Source organism: Labeo rohita, chromosome 13, assembly GCF_022985175.1.
Source record: "Labeo rohita strain BAU-BD-2019 chromosome 13, IGBB_LRoh.1.0, whole genome shotgun sequence".
In the NCBI taxonomy this organism is placed as follows: Eukaryota; Metazoa; Chordata; class Actinopteri; order Cypriniformes; family Cyprinidae; genus Labeo; species Labeo rohita.
This window is the reverse complement of record NC_066881.1, coordinates 24,289,532-24,316,296: the sequence shown is the minus strand read 5'-3', so window position 1 is coordinate 24,316,296 and position 26,765 is coordinate 24,289,532. Positions and strand designations below refer to the sequence as shown.

At 36.3% G+C, this 26,765-nt stretch overlaps 1 protein-coding gene across 10 annotated transcripts in view; it reads right to left on the bottom strand.

The window, feature by feature from the left end:
* Positions 1-26,765, bottom strand: part of macrod2 (mono-ADP ribosylhydrolase 2) — a 668,211-nt gene that overhangs the window by 63,207 nt on the left and 578,239 nt on the right. For all 10 annotated transcript variants that reach the window (XM_051125202.1, XM_051125209.1, XM_051125205.1 and 7 more), the window contains exon 9: positions 6,889-6,970. In XM_051125202.1, coding sequence (XP_050981159.1) covers positions 6,889-6,970 — 82 coding nt within the window. The remainder of the gene's footprint in view (positions 1-6,888; positions 6,971-26,765) is intronic.

Genomic DNA, 26,765 nt, shown 5'->3' with positions numbered 1-26,765 from the left:
AGAGAGTTTAATGGCGAAAAAACAAAACAAAAAAACAATTCACAATCATGAAACACACTAAAGGTTTGCAATTACTGCCAATGACCCTTTCTCTGCGTCGCTGACCTCCGACCCTGTCAGACCACTCTCTCTGTTTATTAATCAGTGCTTGTGTCTTACCTCCCCGACCCGCATTTTAATGATAAAACCATTTGTGTGACTTTGGAACTATGAACTTGACCTCTCAAACTCTTTAAAAGCACAGAGTTTGTGAATTACTCCTTACATTTACAATAGCATTACTACTGAGATTCCTTTTAAAGAGGTCATATGACAGAAAACAGTATGTCAAATGCAAAAGAGCAGGTAGACATAGTCTAATGCTCACAAGGAAAAGCTACCTAAGCACACCATTTATTCAAAAGAAGAAACAGGTCTAACGGAAATGACTGTGATGTCACAATTAAAGGGGTCATCGGATGCCCATTTTCCACAAGTTAATATTATTCCTTAATGAAAAGTCTACAATATACCTTGGTTAAAAATTCTCAATGGTAGTGTAAAACAACACCATTTTTACCTTGTCAAATTGAGCTCTGCAAAAATCGACCCATTCTGATGGATTGTTCCTTTAAATGCAAATGAGCTCTGCTCACCCCGCCCCTCTCTTCTCTCTGTAGAGTGACAAGCCTGTTTACTTTAGCCGCATTTAGCATGTTTATCCGCGAAACTTGCTAACGAGCACGTTATTAGGAAAGGTGATTGCAGAGATTCATAAAAAAAACCCTTATAGTCACTTCTGCTGTAGGTGAAGCTAGATCACGAATGATTTGTGTGAACATAGACGCATTTATGTACATCAGGAGGTACATTCCCTTCACAAACAAACGTAATTCACTGCATCTTCAGCGGCTCAGATGTCAGGAGTAAATGACGACTACTGTGTTCATTATTACATCCAGCAACACAACACCTCAATCGCTCAATCAGAGATATTCTTGTCTAACTTACATCCCTGCTCTGGCATGGAGACAATGGAGATTGGACTGTTACAGCTGATTTAGGGTGGGTCTGAGGTAAGACACTCATGTCAATCAACTATCATGGGAGCGGCCTCTGTCGGTGTGACGCCACACCATGGGGATATTATTTTTTACAGATTAATTAAACACCACTGCATAAATTTTTATTATTATAGGGTAGATGTGAACATCCACTACCAACACACATTAATGTTCAAACAACATGTGAACTTTGCATCCGATGACCCCTTGAACATACAACTGCATGAGTAATCAAAAGTAAAGCACAACATTGTATTCTTACATGCATTCACATAAACTCATCTCTGCATGTGCTGTGAGTTTGGGTCACTTATAACAAGCATTTGGGAACAAAAAATATGCCACGCCAACTTGTCAAACTTGTCAGAAGCGCTTAGAAATAAATGTTAGGGAGGAACGATTTGGGAAAAGATTCATTCAGAATGAATCTGCTGCGTTTTTAGGAGATTAGATGCATACATTTGAACTCTATCATAGCCTAATGATTTATCCGGCGGGAGATGAGCTAGCATACACTTGCTACACGTCTCATAAAACATCAAAATCTGGGAGTAAGAGAAGAGCACATATGTATAAATTTGATGACACCAAAGAGAACTCAACTCGGTCCGTTTTTTTTTTTTTTTTTTGTGTATTTCTCCGGTTTTGAACAGAGAAATACACACAAAATTATGTTAAATTGTACATTTTGACAAGTATTCATGTAAATACACTCGGTTATGTCTTGGGTGAACGTAAACAGTTGGGAGAATATCGGACGAGTATCATTACATTGCATCTGTGCATTCACTTTTAAAGGGACAGCAGCATAATTTAGTTACTATTCTGTGGCATTGATGTTAGCAACAAAAGAAAGACAGAAAATCACTCACTGCTCCTGCCTGAATCACTTTAATAGCCTTAATACAGATTAAGCTAAATTTATTTATATAACCAAATGTTTTGCTGAAAGAATGAAGAATGTGGTAAACAAGTTGTTGTAAAGAATGCATAACTAGCCTGTATAACCATTGGTTTTCCACTGAAAAGAAGACCATGTTCTTGTTTCTTTATGAGAAGTGGTTTCATATTATTTTAATATAAAGGCATGTTGTGTGTCACAGGAGTTAAATCTGTGTCTATCATAATAAAACCTTAATATCAAACTTATGCAAAGAGTTTTATAATTTTAGAGAAATGCTTAATAAATGCACTACACTGCAACTAAACACATTAGATTTTAGCCAACTAAATCTACTAGAGATATATATGATATTTATACATGATATATATGATATTTAGTTGACCAAATCTAGACTAAAACTAAAAATAATTCAGATTAACTAAATGCCATTTTAGTCAGAAGACTATGACTAAAACTAAATCAAAATTTGCTGTCAAAATTAACACTGGTTTGCATAAATAAAAATGTATTAAACATTACAATTCCCCCAATCTGGAATAAGTGACAGATATTCTCTATAAATACATTTACACTGCAAATGCATAAATATTTTTATAAGATTCATGTTTTAAATATTTTTTAAACAAACAAATAAGAAATGTTGGGAAAAATGCAATGATGCTTTTAAATATGAAACCAAACCACCAGTAGGTGGAGGCAAATGACTGTCAGTCATTTAGTTACTCTTTCAAACCATTCGTTCAAACGGCAGATTCATTCAGAAAGAGGCAAGTGGCTGTCTTTTATGAATGGGTTTCTGAATCATTGACTCGCTTGATTTGTTTAAAACTGGATTCGTTCAGTAACGAACAGGGATGGGCAATATCTTATCATTTGCGATATACCAGTAAAATTTTTCCCCACGACAAGAATTAGTCTTCCCGCGATAATAACGATAAAGTCTGGTTGTTGACATATTTCTGTGTGCACCAGTGCAAAGTGACATGCTGAAGGTGGACATGAAACTAGTATACCGCTAAATGAGGAGCTCCAATCTGGAACTGGTTTTGTCAAAACTGTGCAGTGCAACAAAAAATCTGTCTGAGCCTTGAATAAGGTTAACTGTACTAGTAGCAAGTGTGCTATGCGGTTTTGCATGCGTTTGAACCTGTTTACAAACCTGTTGTTCAAAAACAAAGATACTGGCATGCTTTTTCTCCAAATTAACTTCATAACATAGCGAAGTGTTTGAAATAACCTTTTTGTGATCGGCCGAGGTCACATATCACAGAATGAGGCTGAAATCACACTATTTCATAGTATTATAAAGGCTATGTCGATTAGCATTGCATTATAAATACACTTTATCCTTATAAAAATACCCAAGATTGCTTGAAGAACACAGACGAATCATATATTGTAGCAATCGTATGTTTATCGTCTTCAAGTTTCCTCAGTTATTCAGCTACAGAGATAACTGGATTAGAGATTCCTGAAGCGTCGTCAGTACTATTACTTCTGCTATAAAGCATATGTGGAGTTTCTTTGCAAGGACGACCTCCGGCTTCCGAATCAGAAAGAGCATTATTGCCAAGTGTGTTTTACACACAAGAAATTCGTCTTAATGTTAGGAGCTTCCAGTACAGAAAGTACAAACAATTTAATTCACATTCCAGTGAATTAAACAGTCATTACATTACGTGTGTACTCAGTACTGCTCACAACACCCTAACCTTTGGGTAAAAATAGGAAAGATAATACTTTTCTCTAAAGAAACAGGATTTCCCTGAATTAACGTCATTGATATCGTTATTGCACTAAATACCAGAGATTATCGTGATAAATTTTTAAGCCCATATCGCCCATCCCTAGTAATGAAACACTGCTGTGTTGCTCAGAGACAGGCAGCAGTTCTGCTGTGGCCTTGATTGGAACTATTTTCGTCAACAAAACTGAGCAAAAACAGTCAATATTGTGTCTAAAATGTAAGTCACGTTTAACTTCTTGTTTATTGAATTATTATTGTATAAAATCAGTGTCGCATTGCAATTGTGTTGATATTCGCAGAAACGTCGTGCAATGTTGCTTAACTAAATCATGTATTATAAATATTTTTTTTGTACAGTAGTATGCATCTATAACTTTCTATTAGTGCTGTTGCACTCATTTGTTTTGATTTCTGCACGAGTCTCTCTCACATACTAACTCAGGCTACGCAAGCCTTATCTGTGTGACGTCAAAACGGACCAACATGACTAACATGTTAAGATTTTTTTACATGACTCATGTCGGTCACATTTCTCACTGACCTTCTGAAGCACAGCCAATGAAAATTTTGCATGATGTACTAAAAGACTCATTTACCATTTCCTGTGTATAGCGCCTTAAAAAAAAAAAAAGTGGAGCAAAGCCATGATGCAAGTCATGTGAAAGGGCGCTAAGTGGAAAAAAGCCCTCACATATAAACTATAAAATACCCTCACTATAAAATACGGTTCTTATCAAATTTATGATAACACATTTTGGACCAAAAATAATTTATATAAGTACTAGATTAAGACTCCAGTGAGGTCCAAATAAAAAACAGAGAAGGAGTGAGAGGGAGAATGCTATCTTCTAATTTTGAGAAAGCTAAAGTGGGGTGACTGGCTCATTCTGATTGGCTGTAAACTAAAAGAGTAGCACCTCCGCCATCTCATTTCTAAACACTAATACAAAGAGACACGCCTGGGGAGCAAGGACCTGGCTGATATAATTACAAATTCTCCGGTGAATTCTATCTTTCAGCACGACCTGGAAGAGAGAAAGTGTGTGTATGTGTGTGTTTGTGTGTGTGTGCGACAGAAACATGACAGAAACAAAACATTCAGCAAGTAGGGAAAAAGTGAGTGTCTTGACACTTATTATTCCGCCTGGTCCACGAGTCCTAGTGTGTGTTTGAGGGGAGGTAATGGTGGATTATATTATTCTCTCGGTACTGTGAATTCACCATTCCTCTGTTTGTTTGTGTGTGTGTATGTGTGTGTGCGTGTCCATACAAATGATGAACCTTCAGGCAGAGGCTCATTTGGAAACCTCCAGGGGGTCTTGTCATGGAAGTGCAGCAAGCTTCAGGCGAAGCGAGACAGCGGGACACTTGGGAAGGTCCAAAAGGGCTCCGGTGCGGCCTGCACTCACATCATATGTTTGTTTAGCGCTCAGGGAGACTGAAAAGAGGCTTCCTGAGAGAGACTTGGCCTTTAAAGAGAGCGAAACGCTACATGGGCGCACAATAGACAAGTTCCCATGGAACTAGCTAGTGCCACATCTCATAAGTGAAAAAAAAAAAATTAAAGTCAGAGTGAGGGATTGGGTGAAAGCAAAAGAGTCATATTGACATTGACAGAAGGCCAAAGAGCAAGACAAAGAAAGTGAAAACCGAGGAACCGACTTCTAAAGTTCCATCACATGACAGTTCATCTTTACATAAACCAACGCCAGCACCAGAGACCACATGATCCAACCAGAAACAGACAAGCCAAAGTGTGAGGTGGAATGTCACTGAGGAGGTGCCGTCCTGCGTGCCTCCGACATCTGGGGTTTGCCGTTGAGGCTCAGGATCACTGAGGGTGTTGACAGAAGTAAAGCCCCTTTGAGTCATGCTCTACATATGGACCTCCGGGCTATAGCGATCGCGCTTCAGAAAGAAGCAATCGGTACTGTGAAATACTAGAAGTCAAAACGCTCCACACCTGTTAAACTCATACGCTAGAGTATTTCCTGGGATTCTCAGGCAGCAAGGAAGCGACATCTTATAGGGTCCTAAGAGCTTAGTTGTGAATTGAGTTTGTGGAAACACCAAAAATCACTCAAAGGTTACAAACTGAGACGCGAATGTAATGAGCCGTGAGATGCAGACATGAAAAACACGTTCTGATGCACAAAGCCTATCCTATATTCCTCTCCTTTCCTCTCAGTGGGTCATTTATACATGTAATATTTTATGTATTCCTTAAACATGGTGTCTGTGTTTATTTTCCTCAGAGTTAAAATGCTTTCTCCTAACCTGGCTTAATGTGCTATAAGTAAGCCATTTGTAGGTTGATTTCCCCAGTGGCGGCTTCAACATTACTCTGTTTGCCCGCCAGAGCAATATTGATTCTGGGAAACTTTATTATTATTTTAGCAATTACACAAAAAAAATTGCCGTTTTACTCATCCTCATGCTGCTCCAAACTTCTTCTGAAATTCTAAAAAAACTGTACTTCTCGCTCTTTATCATGCAATTATAATGAATGAAGCCTGAAGATTTTACACTGCAAATGCAGCATAAAACTCTTCAACTATATTTCAGGTCTTCTGAATGAGAAAAAGATAGAAATTCAAGTGATAATTGCCCCGTTTAGTGAGTTGTTAACTGTTGTAACCGACTGAGTGACGATGAACGAATCATTCATGTTAGTTTTGTGAACCAGATCTTGATTCATTGAAAAGATCCATCTCAAAAATCACAGCAAAAATTAGAAAAAAAACCCTACAGTTTTCAGCACTTTACTTTTGCATTGAACAGATTAATTGTGCAAGTTTGGAACAAATAAAGGGTGACATTAAATGAGCACATGATGACATAACATTAATTTCTGAATGAAGGACCCCTTTTAATTGGAAGACAGTCTGACTGCGGTTATCCTGATTGCATTCTATGATTAAGGTGGGGTGAAATAATTTTGAGTTTAAATAATCCTACCTAGGCGGTACATTTCCATAAACAGGTTTTGGTTATGTAGAATCCAATCACTGCCTGCTGTGCTGTATTTGTGCACTTCGACTACAAAATACGATACAAATTCTTCCAGGCGTCACGGCAGTCAGACGCCTGACATTGTGAATCCTGCCTGATACCCGAGTAACAAGCTTTGAACTGAGTGGGTGTTACAACCAACAAATAAAATGAAGTAAGATTCCAATAAAAAGATACAGTACCTGGGGAGAAGAACTTTGACATCTTCCCCTTGTAAATGTCATAATCTGTCTCCAGAAAGACGCAGAATATGACACGGTCGATCTGCGGAAAGAGCGGAAAAGAGACATTTAGCATAACGGAAACCTGGATCAATGCATCTCTGGGTAAACACATGGCTAAGGGCAACACTTTTAATAAATATGAAAGTACTAGTGCTCAAACCTGTCATAACTAGAGCTCGGGGGACTCATTTAAAACACTGAGGCATTTTTAGAGACTTTTCTTACTTTGTAAAAATCTAAAACAGTCTAAAACAGTAATAAAAAGTTTATTCAGCGAAACAATTTTGGCAAACTGGCAATATACACAGAGCATTATCAAATTAGCTAAAACGTTTATAATGTGTGGAATATTCTGAACGTTCCAAATTTGACATCTGCAGAACATTTTGCGAAGTTCTGCAAGCACAGATGCTTGAGAGAAATGAGCATTTTCTGCAGTGTCATTAATATATAAATTGTATTAATTCAGTGAAGATGTTTTCTTTATGCTGAGCTTAAAAAAAAAACACATACACACAGAAAATGATCATACCAGTTACAATAGATCACCCTCAAAGTGACAGATTGCCTTTAGATTTTTCCATCACTGATAAAAAAAAATTCTGTCAATGACAAGTACACAGCAGGCCACCTAATATAAAGGGACCATTTTTGTAGGAAGAACCTAATTAATATATAAATGTCTTTTTAGAAATAGGTAGAATGGCACTGGAAATGAAAGCTCAAGCTGAGTGAACTGCATTATGGGACACATACGGTATACTGGACTGACAGTATTTTTTAATAGCCCATTTGTATTAAATCAAGAGCATGATCAAGATAAGTGGTATAATAAATATATACAAAAGAAGAGAACACATTATCATTCATCTCCACCCTTCACTTCCTCCACTTAGGCTCAGACTTGTAGCCATCTCTAACCACAGCTCAGCAGAATGCAAGCAATGTCACTTAGGAGCAGAAGATTGAAATTAAAACAAAAAAACATAAAACCTCCCAGCACTCCCTTATCACTGCAGAGACCGGATCCCATATTCAAGTCCATCTCCTTCCATTCCGGACCACCCAGACCAGCCATCCTGCTTAAGATCTCTATGATTACATTATAGTACAACAGGGATCTCAATACAAAACCCTCTTTTGATTCCTCCCATGTTCCCAAAACAAAGAGCTCATGTGAACAAGAGTATAAAACAACACAAAGAAAGATTGCAGTCAACCTGTAGGGAATACACTGTATTACTAAAATCAAAGATCGAGCAAATGTTTAAATAACAAACATTTCCTTCATATTTGCATATTATGTTGAGCCAGGTTCAAAAGGCTACATTGAAAGTCTAGAATTGGAAATGTCACTTAAACCTGAAAATAAACAGAAAGGTTTAGGATTGTGAATTTATTTGCATAAAGTAACGTAAAATGAGCAAGGAATGAATATCCTGCTTTTTCTTTAATTCAACTTCAATTTCAAATAGTTATGCTGACAAAAAAATATTTTTAAATACAATAAACTATATTAGAAAATGCAAAACAGAAGCATTACAGTTTCTAAACTGCTATTAAACACTGATTACCTGATTTGGAGTCCCTATATAAATATTCATTTCTGCCCTGAAAGACCTCCTTTAAAACCAAGAAAGGTGATACTTCCTCTCTGTCAAATCTAAGGGTCCTTATCAGCCTCACTCTCTCACTCTCTGCCACAGGTACGCCTCTCTCTCCCTCCACGGAGGAAATGTGCCTCCCAGGGAGACGTCAGATAATCGCCCTGCTGAATATTGCAATATTCCCAGACAGCCTTGTAATGGCCTCTCTCGTCTCGTCTGCCGGTGGATGGAGAGGGAGATAAAGCAGGACTCCCAGCGGGATGGCGAGAGACCGGACCACCTCGTCTCCCCCTTACTGGCAAACCGCATGAGGATTCAATATAAAATCATTCTCTCTCACAGCCTTGTGCAGACAGACAGCTGTCTATTAATAGTTTATGGCCTGCCCTTTGGAGTAAATGTTAAGACTTGACTTGAGACTAGTAACATTTTTATTTTTGTGCAGGAGAATGTCTCCAGGGGGTGTCGTGGCCATAAAGAGAGAGGGAAAAATGGTCCCGCTCACTTTTTTCGTCTCTTCATCCTTTTAACTCAGAATTGGAATGAGAGACATCTTTAAGATGGCTATAAAGACCAAGGGCTAGGACACAAAAAGGGGACAACACAACCAGGAATCTCTGCTCTTCTATCAAAAACCTAAATGCCTGTGGAGAACAAAGCAGAAAAACCTATAATGTCACTAGCTCTCAACTGGTTTTCTTATAGGATCCAGATTTTTTTTTTTTTTTTCTGAATACAGTATAAACTTTTTTTATTGCACCAAGTAAACAAAAATGACCTTAACATTGCAACTTTTGCAACTATTACAGAAGCAGCAAACATATGAAACAATTACAGAAGGTTTAAACGCTCACTGATGCTCCAGAAGGAAACTCGATGCATTAAGAGGCGGGGGGTGAAAACTTTTTGAATTTTATTTTGTCTTCTGGGGAACATATAACTATGTTTTGTAGCCTCTGAAGGGCAGTACTAAGTGAAAAAAATATGATATTTAGGCAAAATAAGAAAAATTTACACATCTCCACTCTGTTCAAAAGTTTTCACCCTCCCGCTCTTAATGCTTTTCCTTCTGGAGCATCAGTGAGCATTTGTACCTTCTGTAATAGTTGCATATGAGTCCCTCAGTATGAAAAGATGGATCTCAAAATCATACAGTCATTGTTGGAAAAGGTTCAAATACACAAAAATGCTGGAAAACCAAATAATTTGTGGGATCTGAAGGAATTTTCTGAAGAACAGCAGGCAGTTTAACTGTTCAGGACAAGCAAGGGACTCAAGAACAACTATCACTAAACAAAAAATAAAACGAAAACACAGTTGTGGATCATTCAGGTAAGAACACAGTATTAAGAATCAGGGGAATGTAAACTTTTGAACTGGGTAATTTTTATTAATTCAACTCTTATTTTCTCTTGTGGATTATATGTAAATGTCTTTTATGTGAAATATCTTATTCAGGTCAGTACTAAATAAACAATAACATGCATTTTGTATGATCCCTTTTATTTTGGTAAAATAACATTCTAAATGATTCTGAAAGGAGGATGTAAACTTTTGACCTCAGCTTTAGTATGCTTCATATTTTCTTTGACCTTTGAATTTTTCTCTTGATTTTTAGGACTAGGGTTTGTCATGCAACCTGTTCATGAAAGCATCTAACAAATGACAAGAATTTGCTGCAAAATGATGTTGTTTGATTAGACAAATGGCCTAAATCTATTTGTTCACCATCCTAACTAAACATGAATTTATTATTGCATTTAGCTACAAACCTGTGACCCATTTTTGCATCTCACTAGTTGAGAACCACTGTGTTAGCAAATACATGGCAGAAGCATTTCCTGCTGGGAACTCTTCTGCATTTATTTAGATCATTACATCTGAGCCTCTCTCCCTCTCTCCCTCTCTCCCTCTCTCTCTCTTTCTCTCTCACTCATCCCTCAGGCAGTGAGTGAATGGAAAGGTGAGGGGTCCTGATAGAAGAGGTCATCCGTACCTTTTTCAGACATTATGTTCAAGAGTGGGGCATCTAGACTGTAGGAGAGATAGAGGAGAGGTGGAAAGAACTTTCTGTTTCCGCCTTACGCTATTTATATCCAAATGGCCCCAGAGTATAAATGTCCAGTAGCGAAATAAAGGATAAATTAAAAGAGGAATGAAGAGAGGATGTAAAAAAGAGTGTGCAATCCAAACTATTAGTTTTGGATCCCAATATATGATACATATTAATACTAATAATCAATGTTATACTTAGTGATATATAAAGGGCCCAATGATTTTTGCGATGTGGAAAACGCGGATGGAATCGGAGAATCCAATCATAAAAATGGAATTTACTGTATAACACGGAATGTCACAGAATTTGCCCATTTTGAGATTGCTAAATCAGAAGTAGGTCAGTACACTTAAATCAAAATACGATATGGACTAGTGTTTGTGAATATTAAGCTGCAAAAATGCTATTTAAATGGCGTAGACATGTGGTTTAGTTTATACACACATACTGAAACACGTATGGCGCTCGTGGAGTTTTTAGTCTGTGCCGACTCAGTATACGAGTACATGAAAACAATCTCTAGAATTGCTTCTGAGAGTCACTTTATGAGCATTTTACTTTTTCTTTTGAATAAAGCTCTCATCATACCATATACAAACAGAAACTTGAAGGTCTTCACAGCAACCCGTCAAAATAAAAGTTCAGTTTAACTTAAAGAAACTGTGACAGAAATATATTATTTAATGTAACAATAGTACTACTACTATTAAGAAGACAATCATTAAAACATATTTCAAGAGATGTTTACCAGGAAAAAAAATGACCGGAATTTATTCACAAAAAAATAAATTGTAAATACACAACACAGTATTTCTAAAAAAAAAAATCATGATTAATTGCACATAAAACAAAAGTTTTTGTTTACATAATATGTGTGTATGCTGTTTATTTATTATGTACTGTATCATAGTATTTTTCTTAAATATACACATGCATGTGTGTGTATTTGTATATACATGATAAATATATACAGTACACACATATATATTATGTAAATAAAAACGTTTATTTTAGGTGCGATTAATCACGATGAATCGTTTGACAGCACTAAAATAAAATAATAAATTAATTATTTGCAAAATCAATTAATTACACATGCCTTTGATTATTACAATTTAATGAAACCACAATGAGCCTTAACAATTAAATTTTTGGTTTAATTTTTTTAATGAATTGCTTTTAATTTGTTTTATGATTTCAGTTAATTACACATGCTTTTTGTTTAATATTTTCTTGAATTAAACATTAAATCAGATGGGAAAAAGGGAATCCATAAAAATTAAAACAGAAAAAAAGGTTTTAGAAAAAAAAACAAAACATAATTTGAGAAATAAATAAAATGAATTTCATTAGACCCATCACATATAGTAATAATTTTTTTACAGGTTTAATTATACTGGCAGAAATATAAACATTATGTCTATAATACTAAACCTAAATTTACACACATCCTGTACATAAATATATACTTTATGTATGCGTATATAGTATTATACATATCACCATACATTTTATATTACTCTCTGTAGACACTATGTGTGTGACTGTATTTAAATTTGTGTATACATTTAAGCACAAAAGTACTGTGTTGTGGGAATTTGGCTGAAATATAGTCCTATTTAACTCATTAACACATTAATTAATTTGTTCACGTGGTTATGCGACTCACTAGAGACTGTTTGCTTATTTGTTTAGTCAAGTCGTCTAAACATTAATTATTTAATGTAAAACTGTCCTAGGTGAATTAATGCTAAGTTTACCATTGCTCCAATTTTCCATGGACATGGACACACACACACACACACACACACACACACACTTAGAGTGACTGCTACTGAGGGACTAACACTGATCATATGATCACTTTTATCACATCATGCTCCCAGAGTCCCAAACTTAATATGGCAGCCACCAACATACCAGATATGACTTTTAATTTGAGATCTGAGATCAAAAACCAGTTTTGAAACATTATTACCTCATTTTTTTTTAAAACCTGCTGAGGATATTTCTATATCTATATTACAGATATCCTCAGGCGAACACAAGGGCATAAAGGTATAGAAGCGGCTATATTCCTCATTGTTCAACAGTCTCATTTTTAAAGCTATTGAGGCATCGCAGAAGGGATATTATTTGTCAAAATAATGACATGCATTTGACACATCCAAAAGCAGTTTCTCTTCATGAACGTGTCTGTGCAGCACATTAGGTCAATGTATGTCCCAGGAGCCTTGTATGTCATTTTACAGTAAACGAAAGCCCGGGAACTGAACTACAGTTCCCGTACACTGTGCAGAGCAGCGGGGGATTGTGGGAAATGAAGAATGGTGTTCAAACACATCCACTGCTAAGCTGAGTGGAAGCTCAGCTTGAGAGGGTTAATGAAGGCCTAATGAGGAAGCAGAGATCGCTGTGTGCGGGCCAGACTGGTCATAACTCAACCCTGATTGAAGAACCTCTGCCAGAGGGAGAGATACGGGAAATGCTTTGCCACACAGAGATCTATCTCTGTAATACAGAATTATAAACATAATATAAGTAAATCTAAAGCAAAATTAACCGCTCAGCAACAATAAATACTCTACAGTCAAGATAACAAATGTATTTATTTATTGACCAACGGTTTATTTTATTATGTATCTCACTGCTTTTATCACTGTTTAATAAAAGCAGCCATTCAAAATCGCCAAAGCCTTTGAGTAGACTATAAATCTCTGGAATTTCAAAGCAGCAACACAACTGGTGAAAAACACCTGGCCAGGTAGGAACAGCTTCAATCCATTCTCTTCGCTCTGATACAGTTGCTTGTAATTTGACTGTGGCTGCAGCCAGAAGCCGAGGCTCGGGGAGCCCAGCAGGTGCCACGACATTCAGCTGGCCCTCTTACCAGCGATCTGTCACCGCCAGGCACCCAGGCTCGTAATTACATGGGGACCGTGCCAGAAAAACTTTGACGCACTAGCTGTGGCACGTACACTCTTCTGCTTGGGTTTTCTTATTGTTTCTGTCAGGCGTGATGAAAGGGACGGGTGGGCCACCGCAGCTCTTGAACCTGCGTATAGCGGCCTAAAGGTAGGAGGAGATATGAATGAGACGCAGATGTGATGTGTGTTTTACGATAATTGTAATTACTGGCACACTGCGGTACCTTTTTGAACAAATGATGAATATTATCTAGCGAAGAGGTGGCTGTGTAGCTCCACACAGAGTGTGAGTGGGTTGTAAGCAATTTGTCATCATTATAGGAATGCTGTGCAGCTGAAACTCTATGTGCACAGCATTGAGGAACATTACTATTAAAAGTAAAGCATTACAATACTGCATTACTCATTTATAAAAGTAATAAATGATATTGTTTTTGTTCTTTTTACTGAAAGTAATGCTTTACGTTGCAGTGTGTCCAGTTTGTCAAAACTTTGCATTTAATGTAATAAAGGCAAAACCAAGAACCCCTTTTTAATGAATATTTTCAGAAGGGATACGTTGAATTGATCAAAAGTGAGAGTAAACACTTTTATATTGCAATAAAAATTCAAATGTAAATAAATGCTGTTCTTCTGAATATTCTATTCATAATATTATGCAGCACAACCATTGATAATTTTACAAAATGTACTTCAACACCAAAATCAGCATATTAGAATGATTTCTGAAGGATCATGTGACACTGAAAATTTGGAAAATTCAGATTTGCGATTTTATGAATAGCTAAAAATTTTGTATATATTTTAAGAAAAAAAACACCTATTTTAAATCACACTATTACTGTTTTTACTGTATTTGCAAATCAAATAAACACAGCCTTTCAAATATATATAAAAAAAAATTACTGACTCAACTTTTGAAATTAAATAAACGCAACAAATATGGAAAACAATCTATTATGTAACCTAATGTTTTATTAGATATGTATTTTATTATTATTTGACCAAAAAAGATATCTTGATGTCTTGTCTATAGCAGCTGTATCTGCAAAATCTGGATGTCACAGCAAGCATTTATTTGGGTTTTATTTTGTTTTCCAGAACTATTTTTCTATACATCACTGATCCACCTTTTCCTTTAACATGGAAGTAAGCCTATGGATGAGATTTCTAGTTCTTTATTCGCTATTGGTAAAATAACAAGTAGAATAACAACGTTCAGTAAAGGGTAAAACTGTTTGCACTACAAGACAGTGTGTTCATAATGAAAATAACACATTAATATGGCAAGACACACCAATCTGCAATATCAAGCAGCAAAATAAGCAGTTTTCTACAGCTAAAAATAGCTGGAGGTGGATGAGACCGAAAGCCAAACCCATTAAATGTACAAATGGCCACGCCCACTCTTAAAGGTGCACTAAGCAATTTTTGAAAAACGCTTTTGACCATAGTGCCGGATCGAGTCCCAAAACACACATGTAGCGAATCAGCATTAAGGGGCGTGTCTTGTAATGAAAGTGAGAAAAGAGCGCTCAATTTGAGTGTACAGGACAGATTTTTTAGATAGAGAAAGATGGCAAATTTCAAAGGAAACATTAAAAGAAAGGCGTAAATATCGGAGCGGCTTGATGAGCGGGAAGTGCTCGAATCGGACACCGAGATCGCGTTGTTTCTTTTTGATTGGTGAGCAACATTGATTTTGCATTGTTTTTTACAAAACTTATCTGTGTTGGCTTTTGTTTGAATATGCTTGTGTGTCATCTTCGCTTGTTTCCGCGATCATCGTTATGCCAGGGTTGTGTATGTGTCCTGTTGGGCTATGGGCGTGTTTGTTTTGGTGCTTTCAAATATCAACTATAATACAAGAACTACAATACCCATCATGCTCATCACATACTGTCCAATACATTCACACCTCCATGAAAGCTTAGGCAAAATAATTTTTTTTTTTGAAATTTGATTTAATAATTTAATTTAAATATTAAAGTTCTTACTTGTTAGTCTGATATTACAGTTTAAATTTAACAACAAGCTACTTGTAATCTGACAGACCCCAAAACTGTATGCACAATCATGACACTGACAATGAGTAAAAAGAACAAGCATCAGTGCTATGCTTTGTTCATGAGGAGAAAGCTGGCTCATAAAGGCATGATGAGAAACGATGAAGAGAGTCCTGTCTGTCAGCATAAAGAGAGCAAGAGAGAGCGAGAGAGGAAAGGCAGTGTTGGGGGGGGGGAGCCAGAGTGCCCAGTGAGAGGCAGGTGGAGACTTTCCAGGCCTTATTACCAGCATAATTACACACACCTGAGCCAGCCCTGCATGAGAGGACAGTAATTAAAGAGTTGGGAAAAGCATGAGTGAAACACACACACACTCACACACATACACACACACAATAGCACTCACATCCGGAGATCTGCCAATGGTTAAAGAGGGAGAGGAGAATAAACAGAGGAGATTAAACGATGCATGAACACACACAAATGAACACACATGCATCAGGCGATTTGTCAAACGCTGGAGAAACAGGGTGGAAGATGTCGCTCTGTGGCGGTCACAAATTAAAAGGCATGTATAATTAGACTGCCGTTGGTGATGTTGATATATAATGTAGGGGGCCGAACACAAACTTCGAGCCAAGCACATGAAGTGACGCGGTAAAGACTCAAGGTGAGACATGGTAGAGACAATTAGCCAAGGCTAATGCTAACCTCAGAATAACCTTGGTCAAATATTTTGACAGCGCTCTGGATGCTAATACCTCTCGTGACTGATCCACAGAAACAGTGATGAGACATTTGATACAACAATAGTCGCATCAAAGATCCGGAAGTTATTTGTTGTTTTATATTAAGCCTATATATAAGCCTGTATTTTTATTTGTTTTGTTAATAAATTAATTATTCTGTGTTTAATATAAGTGGGTTTGTCATACCGTTTTGTTATTGTCCATTCAATCAATTGACGCCAAACTGAAGCTAATTTGAAAGTGAAAGTAAAATGCGCACGGGCATTTACAAGCTATTTAAAAGCGAAGAAAAGCGTGGAAAACTCTAACAAACCTCCCCCCAAATACGTCCCAGGAAAATTTCCTCACCGTCACACCTCTACTGCTGCTGTCATAAAGACCTGTTTTGAATGTTTACGTGTTTTTCTTCTTTTTCTGTTCCCACTCGCTGTGGTGAAGCAGTTATGAAATATTGTTCTCTTAAATACTTTCCAGCATTTTAGAAATCAATACAGGTTACATGTAAATTACAGCCAAGTACAACAGTTAGGCTACCGTACGGTGTTCAGCAGTAGTAAAAAAGGTATTAAACATTGAATTTTAAATCGATTTCTTTTCCTAAACTCAGAGATGTGGATTTGGATGGCAATTAAAATTCCACACGACCCTGGTGTTCGTCAGAAAACAGTAGGTAAGTTCGTGAGAGAAAAACACCGACATCCTGGATTCAGACGGCAATTAAATCACAGACTACCCCCTGTAAATGGTGAAAATCACTAACGTCCCCATGAGAAACAATTGCCGTCCGAATAGGTCTTTAGTCTCACTGGGGCAGAGTCTCACAAAGATGGGCAGAAACCACTTAAGACGGTTGGGCAGTGGTTGGTCAGTCAGTCAGTCTGACATTATTTTAACCTTGTATGCCTCAAAGAGGGAGATTGTGAGGTTGGGAGTTGTTGGAATCATGGTTCAAACTCAATTATCATTTCAGAGATGGCTTCTGAAAGGTTTGGCTTTTGAACAGAACAGCTAGATCTATACATCAAAGCACAGCGGCCTAATAACCTCGCTTAAGAAACCAGCGGACATTAGTTGAGCTGCTGGGAAAGTGCTGGGCGATTTTTCACATAACATAGCAATTGTTAAGTGTCTATAAATAAGGATAAAATGTCATGCAAATGAAGAAAATGTTAGCAAATGTTCAACTGTTAGCATATGCTAATTTACATTCCCTTGCTTGACACTGTTATCCAGTTCATTTTAACCCAAAGAAGTAAAAGCCATTTGCAAAAGGGTGTTCTTAGCACATTTTCCTAAAACACTTTTATATTAAGGACACAATTTTTTATTAAAATGCTACTTTATTGACCAAAATATTATTTTAAGATGCCATGGTGACCCATTTAGCATCCAGGACCCACTTACATAACAGTCGTTTTAACATGCTGCAGTGTTTTGTCTTATTAAAAACCACGTTGCATAACATTTTCAGCATAAAACATTCAAATGCAATGTTCCTAAACTGTGCCCATAAGATGCAAATCTGATCATAAATTAAGCACCATACTGCGTAAATCAAGCCTGGGGTTCAAGGCTTGCCAAGATATTCTTCACAGATGTATAATAGAAAATTAAAACAGCAGCTATAAAACTAAACGCAGAGGATGTGAGGGAATTACAGTAAGATAACTTGCAGCATTAAAGCTGCATGTCAGCAAAAATACAGTGCTCTTGAAGTCTCTCCTCACAAGAACTCTACTTGAATGACTAAACAACAAGACACGCTTTTCAGCATTCATTCCCTCTGGAGTGCAGAGAAAGCCATGTCTGGAAATCCTGCATTTATGTACACTAAAATACAGGATACTGTAAAATGTCACAGCACGGGCGTAACTTTCGCCACCACTCTGGGGCTCTTGATCTGATAGATAATACGGCAGTAAGTAAATGTCAACTAGCGCACACTGTCCTCCCAACGGATGAAAAATGGAGTCCATTTCACCTCAGCTGAAATGCTAACAGCTTATTTGACAATAACGCCATAGTCACTTTTTCAGAAAATAGCCCCCAGCTGAGGAACATGCAATTTCTTGAGGGACACATTGCCACTTTTTGGCTTTCTAATGGATTGGATAGGTGTTGTGAGAGCAAGGGGGAAACGAGGCTCAACACAAGCGTGTGTCAGTGTAACATGAGCATACAGCTAATAGAGCATTGATCCATTAGAGCTGGTTGTCAGACCGCGGTGTTAGACTGTAATTAAGGTGATGAAAGGGGTTATCCATTGTGCATGTTTAAAACAAAAAGACGGAGGGCAGAGAAAATTTGAACAATTCGCACCACACATATACCAGTATTCAAGTATACTTCTGTTCATTAGTGTATATGAATAAATAATAAATATTTGTGTTCATTAATTCTTCAGAGGGCAATTATATCAAGAATCAAGGTCATGTAAACTTTTGAACACCTGTCTGTCTATATGTAACAAGTGCGTGGCTTACTGAAGGAATCACTGAATCATTCACTCAACCAACTTGTTCCAAAATCGGGATTCATTAAGGAACAAAAAAAAAACAACTGACTGTCTTACAGAAATAGGGCCCTATGATTTCTGCAATGTGGAAAACGCAGACGGAATCGCGGAATCTAGTCATAAAAACTGAATTTTCTGAATAATGCAGAATGTCACGGAATTTTGTCAAAGTTTGAATGAATTAATCAAAAGTAGGTTATTACACTTAAATCAAACTGCAATATGGACTGTAAATATTACGCTGCAAATAATACCATTTAAATGTGAATCCTGCATGTTCTACATGTCTCTGTTTTGTACCGTGATTTCAGCGTCAGTCGTCTCACTAAATGAGAACATAAATACATGAATAATATCTGCTGAGTCACTTCATGAAAATTTGACCGTTCCATTTTAGGAAAACTAGCGTTGTATCATATACATAGACATTGTGCCAGATATATATTACTACTATTACTACTATTACTAAATTTAAACAAACATTATTTTTAAGGGGAAGAATCACACAACATTTCTTGCATGTTTTAATTTTAATAGTAACTTGTTTTTCTAGTAAATGCCAAAAAAAGTTTGCTTAATTTTCAATAATTAAAAGATAAATTAAATTAATGTTTTAAGCCTTCATTTAAGCCTTCAACCAGAACATTTTAAATACACAACACATAATTTCTGAGGGTAAAAAAAACTTTCATAAGGCTATTATAAGAATAAACTTGAATAACTTAAGTATGCATTTAAATAATTAGACATGCTAAAACACAAAATTTGATAACAATAAAACACATGGTGAGAAAAAATAAAACATTTCATAGGGCCCTAAACAAGTCATTTTTGTTAAACCTTTATTAATTTGATGTGAAATTGTATGCGTTTCATGATTTTAATTAATTAGACATGCTCTTTGATTAATGCAGTTTCATTTAACCATTAAAAAGGAGTTGAGAAAAATTAAAACGAAAAAACAGAATCCAGAAAAATTTAAACTGAAAAAAACTGAATTCATAGGGCCCTACAGAAATGAATCATTCACTGTTTTGTCTTATTAAAAAACCACAATATGATGTTCTTATATTTTGCCCATAAGGAGATAAACTGATGATGACTTAACACCATACTGTTTAAATGAAGCCTTCGGCTTAGGGCTAGCCAAGATATTCTTCACAGATGTATAATAAAAAATTATAATTCAGGAGCACCACTACTGTGTGCTCCTCAGACATACAGTACATACATGGACAACTGCGCATGTGATCATATATTTTATGCAAGACACAAAGCTATAAACCGAAAGAGAAAGTCAGTTTATGTTAGTGTGAGTTTGCAACAATGACAGCTCTCTTTATCTACAAGATAATAACGCTAATAGTGCCCTCTGATGTGGGGTCAGCTGAAAAAGATGCCAAATGATAGCAGCTGAATGCACGATAGCAACTGCCAACACGCTGACTGCCACACAACCCTCTATTTTCCAACAGAGACAGACAGAGAGATTGAGAGTCTCAGACCTCGCCCACTAATGAAGGATGCTCCAAAACTGACAAGTGGAGAGGCCACAGGCTCCATCCCTTTTTCAGGACTTGCGAGTGGTGTCCAGCAGAGCCTTCATAACCCTGCATTTTAATCAAAACTCCCCTCATGAACGATAGGATTCTGCCTGTACTCTGCATGAATCACCACTTGTTCAAGCTCTCTCTTAGATAGAAAAAAAACTTTTAATGGTCTAGATTTTGCTTCTAAAGCAAGAATGCAAACCATTTTGGTGGTCAGGTTAGCATTAGCACTCATGCGGCACATATAAGCAATGTGTATTGCCATTTTTATGTAATCTAAACAAAAATCAGTCTGATTGGAGATAATAAGTGCTGCCAATATGGCCGACTGATGACGCATCGTGAAAACACTCTATATGGAAGAAACAAAGTACTTCCACTTTGTAAAACACACATGCAAACAAATTGTTTAACATTATATTTGATTGCAATAAGAGCTGTCATGATATCAGATTTTTCACTATATTATTATCGTGGCCTTCAGTTATAATGACTTCCAGTCTTATCTGCATCCAGCTATTTTTAGCTGTACAAAACAGCTCGCTTTTTTCTTCATACTGGTTTATAGTGCAAACAGTTTTCCTTTTTACTGCCCGTTTACTTCTCGTTATTTCCCTATAGCCGGTAATGAACCAGAAGTCTTACTTACGTGTTGAAGAATAAGGTGGATAATGGTGCTGGGTGTACAGTTTTGGGTGTGCAATTCGTTCAGTGGTCTAGCCCAGATATTAATTTTATAACTGATGTACTTACAAGGGAATTCACTAAGAATTAACTGTGCGGTGTTGAACAAAATGTGCATCTTTTAGGTTAATTAATAAAATGCAGGCTGCAATACGGCCAAAACTGGCTTCAGCTAATTGTTCCAAAGATGTTACCTTCATGCAAAGCACCACTAGCGACACTATGCATAGATTCAGCTGGTTGCAGTTTAAACGACAGCAGACACGTCTGTGTTCTAAACATAGTTTGCCTTCTGGAATAACTGCAGGGAGTGAGGTAGCTTTTGTACCTTCGCAATACATCTCTCCACCTTTTTTCTTCTCTCACTTATGGGGAGTCATGCTGGGTTTCCTCTGCAGGAGGTGCTTCCTCTTACAGGTATAGTGGAGCGGAGGAAGGTATAGTGGAGATACAAACATGACACAGACAGACATGTGTCTTCTTCTCTGGAGTGCCACTGGCACTTCTCTCATCCATCTTTGTTTATCCTGTCTGTAGTCATCCAGAGTTAGTGCTTCTGACATCACGGGTAGGAGCTCGCAAACAACTAGAGTAGGTGAGAATGTCTTGTCCTGACAAGAAGTGTCAAAATCGGCGAGCATGTTTCCTTAAACAGCTTGCGAGAAGCAGCGATGTCAGCTGGAGAAAATTAGAAGCAGTGTATTCGCTGTCAAAGCTGGCTTTTTCATTCTCTCATAACTCAACGTAGCAGGTAATCCCACCACCCTGTGACTTTGTGAAGGGAGTGTGTCAAATCAGTGATCCAACATGGTGGGACAAACACAGAAAATCTAGAGAAAGTGGCTGACAAAGCTTGCACATAAATAGCTAAGGCAAGAGCTGTGTATAACCACCTACTGTAGAGAATGGTGGGAATTTAGATTTAGACATTCACAAGTTGTATGCACAATAAGCCCCTGCATCATCAGGTTTTGCTTTCTACAATAAACTGTAGATAAATATCCACCTCCTGCAGCAATCTTTTTGTTTTCTGACATAAAAAGTATCCTGTTGCAGTGTGAGAAAGCGCTGCATTTTGAACAATTGCGAACAATTTCAGACCTTTCTTCAAACCGATTAGATCAAAAAAGTAATTCGTTTGCAATCTGGCACCTCTAATTCTGATTCTAAACAGCTCACCGAAGACACACAACATGATTGCTGAAATATTATCAAGGCAAAAGATTCTCAGGTTGTTATATGGTAATCTGACCATCCAAAAACAGACTATAAAGACTGTTAGCCCACCAAGCAGAGAGATACAAAACTATACTTTTCCTCAGATGGATTCCTCTGTGGGACCAGAGAACTAGACACCCTGGAAACCTGAGGGGCCGGTTTTAGCTCACATTCCTGTCGTCTGACATTCAAATATATAATATTCATCTCTTGGCTTGCAATAAAGCACCTTTCTGATATAGGCAATAATTCACTGTAGTTTTAGCACCTGGTAGTATTTTAAACAAGTAAGGGGGCTTTAAGAAAAAAAAATCCAGATGTAGGTTTCTATTCATTGAGAGAAAATTAAATACAGCTGAAATAAAATAAAATTATTAGATGAAAAACTTAACGTACTAAAAATATTCAAATTAAAAATGAAATAAAAATTAAACCTATATAGAAATAATAATAACCTACGTAAAAAACCTATGTAAAAATGATAAAAGCACATAAAATTACTGCACTTTTATCTAAAATGAAAACATAAAAATTAAAAAACTAATTCTAAATAGTAATAAACACTACAACAGTATAGTATAAATAATACTAGGGCTGTCAGTCGGTTAATATTTGTAATCTAATTAATTACATGATTCTAATTAATTAATTGCAAAATAAATTTGACTGTGAAAATACCCACAAACGATTATTTAAAGCTATTTTTGTGTTAAATGAGAAAGTATCAAGTAGACATTACAAATTGTAGCTTTACAAAGAAATATTTTATTTGATTCAACATAAAATTTATTACACATAAACATTTAGGCTGCTATTTTTTGTTCATATAATGAAAGATATGGTAACCAAAACAGCTTTGTTACCAACAGTCTTCAAAATACTTCCTTTTATGTTCTACAAGAAAGGTTTGAAACGACAAGAGGAATAAGTGATGACATAATTATTTTTTGGGGGGAGAACTATCCCTTTAATGTTTTTTATAATTATTATTATTGTTATTTTAATGAAATTATACTCTAAATATGAAACTAAATCTACCAGCAGGTGGCGGTAAATGTCTTTATGAGTCATTCACTCCTTTTATTCAATTCGTTCAAACGGCTGATTCATTTAGAAATTAAGTAAATGCCTCTCTTAATGAATGGGCCTTTGAATCATTGATTCACACAATTCGTTCAAAACGCAGATTCAGTCAGTAACTAAACACCACTGTGCTGCTCGGAGATGCACAACAATTCTTCTAGGGCTTCGAAGGTAATATGCTTTTTGCAAAACTGAGCAAAAACACATAATGTGTTTAAAATAGAACATATCATCAACTTCTTATTTACTGAACTGTTGTATAAAATCACATTTAAGCTTGTGAAAGATCGGGGCAAAATCAGCACTCGTGTCATATTGCTCTTGTTGCCCGTGGGATGTTGTGTGACGTGATATATATAAACAAAACACATACAGGGGCATTTTTGTGCACCAATATCTTGATGCATAACTGCGTTTGTGGAGTTGTTGCCCTGCATCATATTTGTCAACAGTCAACTATATGAAATATAAGATGATGTACATGTTTAGGGGCAGGGCCAGTATGTTAACTGCGTTAAAATATTTTAATTGCATTATTTTCATAACTAATTAATCAAGTTAGCGTGTTAAACTGACAGCCCTAAATAATACTTATATAAAACTCACACCTGTCTATCTATCTATGATTTGAATTAGTATATTTGAAAGGTATAAGAAAGAAATGATTAAATTATCATTTGTACATCGGTAATCACAAACTGAACAAAGAACATCACAAATCACATCTCAAGGCTAAAACATTATGCACAGACAAATCCATTACGTGCTCTGTTTACAACCGTAATTTCATAAATAATTTTTACATCCTATTTCTAATCGTATCTTGTTTTTACACTGCTGACATTTTTGTTTTGACATCTCAGAGACAAGCACTACTACGAACTCGATCTCCGGATTATTTATTCATTAATATTAAAATGCAATTGGGAAAAAAAGCATCTGAGCAAGCATAAAACTGCCTTGATATTGTACCTCAATGCCAACACAGCGTGGATCATCCACAAGGCCGTACAACTCAAGCACGTCTGCGCACAATATCAATTTATTATGAACAGTACAAGGCAAAGGTTTGGCTCGTCAATATTAATTAGGTAAGTGACTGGACCGTCTAGAAAGATTACCTATCAGCAACAGCCAGAGCTAATTAATATTCATGGACTCAATCTCAGCCATATAGTGAAATCACAACGCAGTCATCTTCAGCCCCCACCTCGCACTTTAAAACTTGTTCTAGCTCCGCTGTGTGGAAACATCCTTGAGGGCAAAATCCCACTCTCCACACATGAATTGACCACACTGCAGGCGCAGCAATAAATGTCAAGTGGGTGTTTGCGAGGGAGAGTGGGAGGAGGCTCTGTTGTCCTCTCATCTTCGCACAATCATTTATATGACAAAGCTGTGCGCTTCCTCTTGGAGGACTGTTATTTTCCCTCTCTAATCTGAATAGATGAGCAGCCTCCACACATTCTGATAGGAGAGAAGCAAAATAAATTCTGAAGAAAAAAGTTTGGATAGGGAACATTTCTTAATTTAGTTTATCTTAAGGGAAGTCTGTCACGGGAAGATGAAGAGGAAGATTCATCCTCTTTCCTGCTAAAACAACTTGATATGTTTTAAAAAGACGTCTCAGAGGGTTATTCTATCTACAGGAGTCCTTCAAGTTTCTTAGAGGCAGAAATGAAAAGTAAACTTATACAATACCAGTCAAAAGATTTTTAATGTTTTTAAAGAAGTCTGCTCACCAAGCCTGCATTTATTTGATCCAAAGTACAGCAAAATCAGTAGCATTTTGAAATATTTGTATTATTTAAAAATATCTTTTTTTCTATTCAAATATGTTTTAAAATGTAATTTATTTCTGTAATTTCAAAGCAGAATTTTTAGCATCATTACTCCAGTCACATGATCCTTCAGAAGTCATTCTAATATTCTGATTTGCTGCTCAAAAAACAATTATTATTAGTATTAATTTGAAAACAGCTGAGTAGAATTTTTCAGGTTTCTCTTTGATGAATAGAAAGTTCAGAAGAGCAGCATTTATCTGAAATATAAATCTTTTGTAACATTATGAATGTCTTTATTGTCACTTTTGATCAATTTAAACCATCCAAAAGTATTAATTTCGATCATTTTGTTCCAAAAAAAAAAAAAAAAAATTATAAAAAAAATTATACTAACTCCAAGCTTTTGAATGGTATAGTGTATAATGTTACAAAAGCTTTTTATTTCAGATAAATGCTGATCCTTGGATCTTTCTATTCATGAAAGAATCCTACAAAAAATTTACTCAATTGTTTTATATATTGATAATAATATTTTTTTTTCTTAAACTGCAAATCAGCATATTAGAATGATTTTTGAAAGATCATGTGACACCAAGGAGTAACGATGCTGAAATTTTTGCTTTGATCAGAGGAATAAATTACGTTTTAAAATATATTCAAATAGAAAGCAGTTATTTTAAATAGTAAATATATCTCAAAATATTACTGTTTGTGCTGTGTTTTGGATCAAATAAATGCAGGCTTGCTAGGCCGAAGAGACTTCTTTAAAAAACAAAAATCTTACTGTTCAAAAACTTTTGACTGGTAGTGTACTTTTTGTTGGCTGTGCCAAAAAAACCCTCCTCTTTTATTGTAGTTTATCAAAAAAAAAAAATATATATATATATATATAATAAATCAAACTTTTTGTATGTGTTCAATTTTTTTTAATTTTTTTTTAGGTGAACTATACCTTTAAGAACCTGGTAGTTACATGAGGCTGTTTTCTTTCTACACTTTGACAGATGCAGCCTCAAACCACCAATAATATTTGAGGTTTTGGAAACTTAGTGGGTGTTTATTTCCGCATTCAGCTGAGTCATTAGAAGTTTCCACAAGCCGTTTTGGATCATCTGAAATATGTGATTTGACCCATAAAGCGGTCCTGAGATTCACCAGTGGAATTAGTTCAAATCTTGCCAGAAATCTGGTGAACGCGATCAAAAGCTCCCATGGAGCTATAGCCAGTGATCTGTTCAAGGCCAGACCGAAGATCTGAGAAGAGATTTCGGCAGCTGGGGGTTCCAAGAGACGGGTCATCCCACTATCATCATCAAGGGTTTGTAGTAAATCCTGTTTCGACTCAAACTTAATCACTGACCTTAAAATAAATGTGTGCAAATATTATCTGATGAATAGAACGATATGTTTCTCTCATCCAACATTACGCTAATCATCACCACTTCCCACTGAAACGTCCCCTCATGTACAACCAACATTATCACACTTTACCCAACCGGCCTGTATTAGCAAACTCATTAAAACAGAACTCATTTTTCATGTGTCCTTGGCTAAATCTATTACTCCATTTTTACTGCAGCTCACTTTACAAGGGCGTACAACTCGAGGCTCAAACAATACCGGCTCTGAAATAATCACGTGTCTGTAGTGGCTCCA